Here is a 1,976-nt window from a genome sequence, read left to right on the forward strand (position 1 = left end):
CGCTCCAGGGCCAAGCGGATGCCGGCATGACGGCCAAAGCGCCTGTAGACGTGGCGCAGGTAGCGAGCCCACTGCAGGGCCCTGCGCACCGTCGCGGGGTCCCAGCTGCGAACATGGGCGGTGCGGGAGACAGCCAGCACCTCTGAGAACCGCTCCAGCTGCTGCGAGAGCGACTCCATGGCGGCACGCGAGAGCCCGACTTCCGTTTTCACCCTGGCGACGGCGACTCCCTGCGAGCTGATTGGCTTGTCTGTGGAAATGATACGCCTCCCTACAATACTATTGGGCGAAGTTGCTGTCAATCTGACAACTCCACTTTAATCCGGGTACTTAGAAGCGTTTAAACTGGAGAAACGGCGAGGTAGTGTTACTTTGTCCTTTGAACTCTTAGGGGAGGGAGAGTAAGTGCAGGGCATCATAGCGAGAATTCCAAGAGCCACGTGAGAGATGCTCATTTAATGAAAATGTTATTAAATGAAATTTTTAGATCCATTCACCCTAGTAAAAAGGTACTGACTCCCACTAATTAATGCCAGGCACTATGCAAAAGTCTGGACCGTGACATTGTTCTTTCATTATTAAAACTGAAGCCCCGGTTAATGGAAACGAAAAGTAAAATAAGATATTTTGAGAACGAGACCACAGTCACATAACTTCTATTGTAGTCTATTGTTATAATTGTTCTGTCTTATAATTAGTTATTGTTGTTAATCTCTTACTGTGCCTAATGTAAAAATTACACTTTTTTTATAGGTATGTGTGTATAGGAAAAAACATATATAGGAATCATACTGTTTGTGTTTGCAGCATCCACTGGGGGGTCTTGGACTTCCCATTCAGGTAAGGGGGCGGGGACATGAATGTAGTATAGTGTGTGCTATGAATACCAGTATCAACCTCCCACTTCTTGATTATGATTTCTAAATTCCTGGGTTACAATAAATTAGGAGAGAGAATGCAAGAGCAAATTCCAGGAGATTTTGTTAAAATCTGACATCAATCAAACCATGGGAATTAAGCATCATGAATAACTAAGGATTAGATAAAGGTGCTTTCACAAAGTGTCAACCTCATCCGGTTCTGGTGAAGATTAAATGAGATAATAAATGTAAAATGCCATTCTTGATATCATGGTTTTCTTTTAATATTCATTCTTCCATCACCTCACCCTCTTTGCATAATAACGATGCAATTCTGGATACTGATTCCAGCTCAGCTCAAGGGAGGAAGGCCTGATAATTTTGAGTTAATCATTTTGAACTATCCCTCCTCTTAATTCAATAATTAATTTAGGAACACAGTCTTAAATCTATCTATGTATAGCATTTTTTCATAACAAAACTTTTCCAGAAGTGTCCAGGTGAATCAGTTCCAATCCATTAGGCCTTAGTAAGCAATCAGAGGAAGAGAGACTTTAGGGTTTTTATTTCTCTGTTTTCTGCTAAAGCATCGGTGTGCCAGCTTCTTCCTCAAAAATTCTAAGAGGCCTGCCTGAGCGTCTGAGAGCACATACTGCTCACTGCGGCCCTGGAGTATTCCTGCTGTTGCGAAGTCCTGGAAACCCTGGCATACCGTGTAGATTCCCTTAGTGCTGGCCCATCCCTATGAATACTGCTCTGTTAAATTTTCTAAATCTCTACTGACTGTGCCTGTTTCCCACCAAGATCTTGCTTGAAACAGTTCTCTCAGTTTTCAACCATTCTTATCCTATATAATAAAGAGCTAATATGCAAATTGACCATCACACCCTCACACAAGATGGCCACCACGAGATGGCTGGCAGGGGAGGGCAGTTAGGGGTGACCAGGCCTGCAGGGGAGCGGTTAGGCATCGATCAGGCTGGCAGGGGAATAGTTAGGGGCAATCAGGCAGGCAGGAAGGTGAGTGGTTGGGAGCCAGCAGTTCCGGATTGTGAGAGGGATGTCCCAAATTGGAGAGGATGCAGGCTGGGCTGAGGGACACCTCCCCCCACCCCC

General features: G+C 45.0%; 1 protein-coding gene across 1 annotated transcript in view; it reads right to left on the reverse strand.

Moving 5' to 3' along the window:
* Positions 1–350, reverse strand: part of FANCF (Fanconi anemia, complementation group F) — a 1,301-nt gene extending 951 nt beyond the window's left edge. The window contains exon 1 of the mRNA XM_005869412.2: positions 4–350. Coding sequence (XP_005869474.1) covers positions 4–179 — 176 coding nt within the window. The 5' untranslated portion in view covers positions 180–350. The remainder of the gene's footprint in view (positions 1–3) is intronic.
* Between the last annotated feature and the right edge of the window lie 1,626 nt (positions 351–1,976).

This window comes from Myotis brandtii, unplaced genomic scaffold (assembly GCF_000412655.1).
Source record: "Myotis brandtii unplaced genomic scaffold, ASM41265v1 scaffold293, whole genome shotgun sequence".
Lineage (NCBI taxonomy): Eukaryota > Metazoa > Chordata > Mammalia > Chiroptera > Vespertilionidae > Myotis > Myotis brandtii.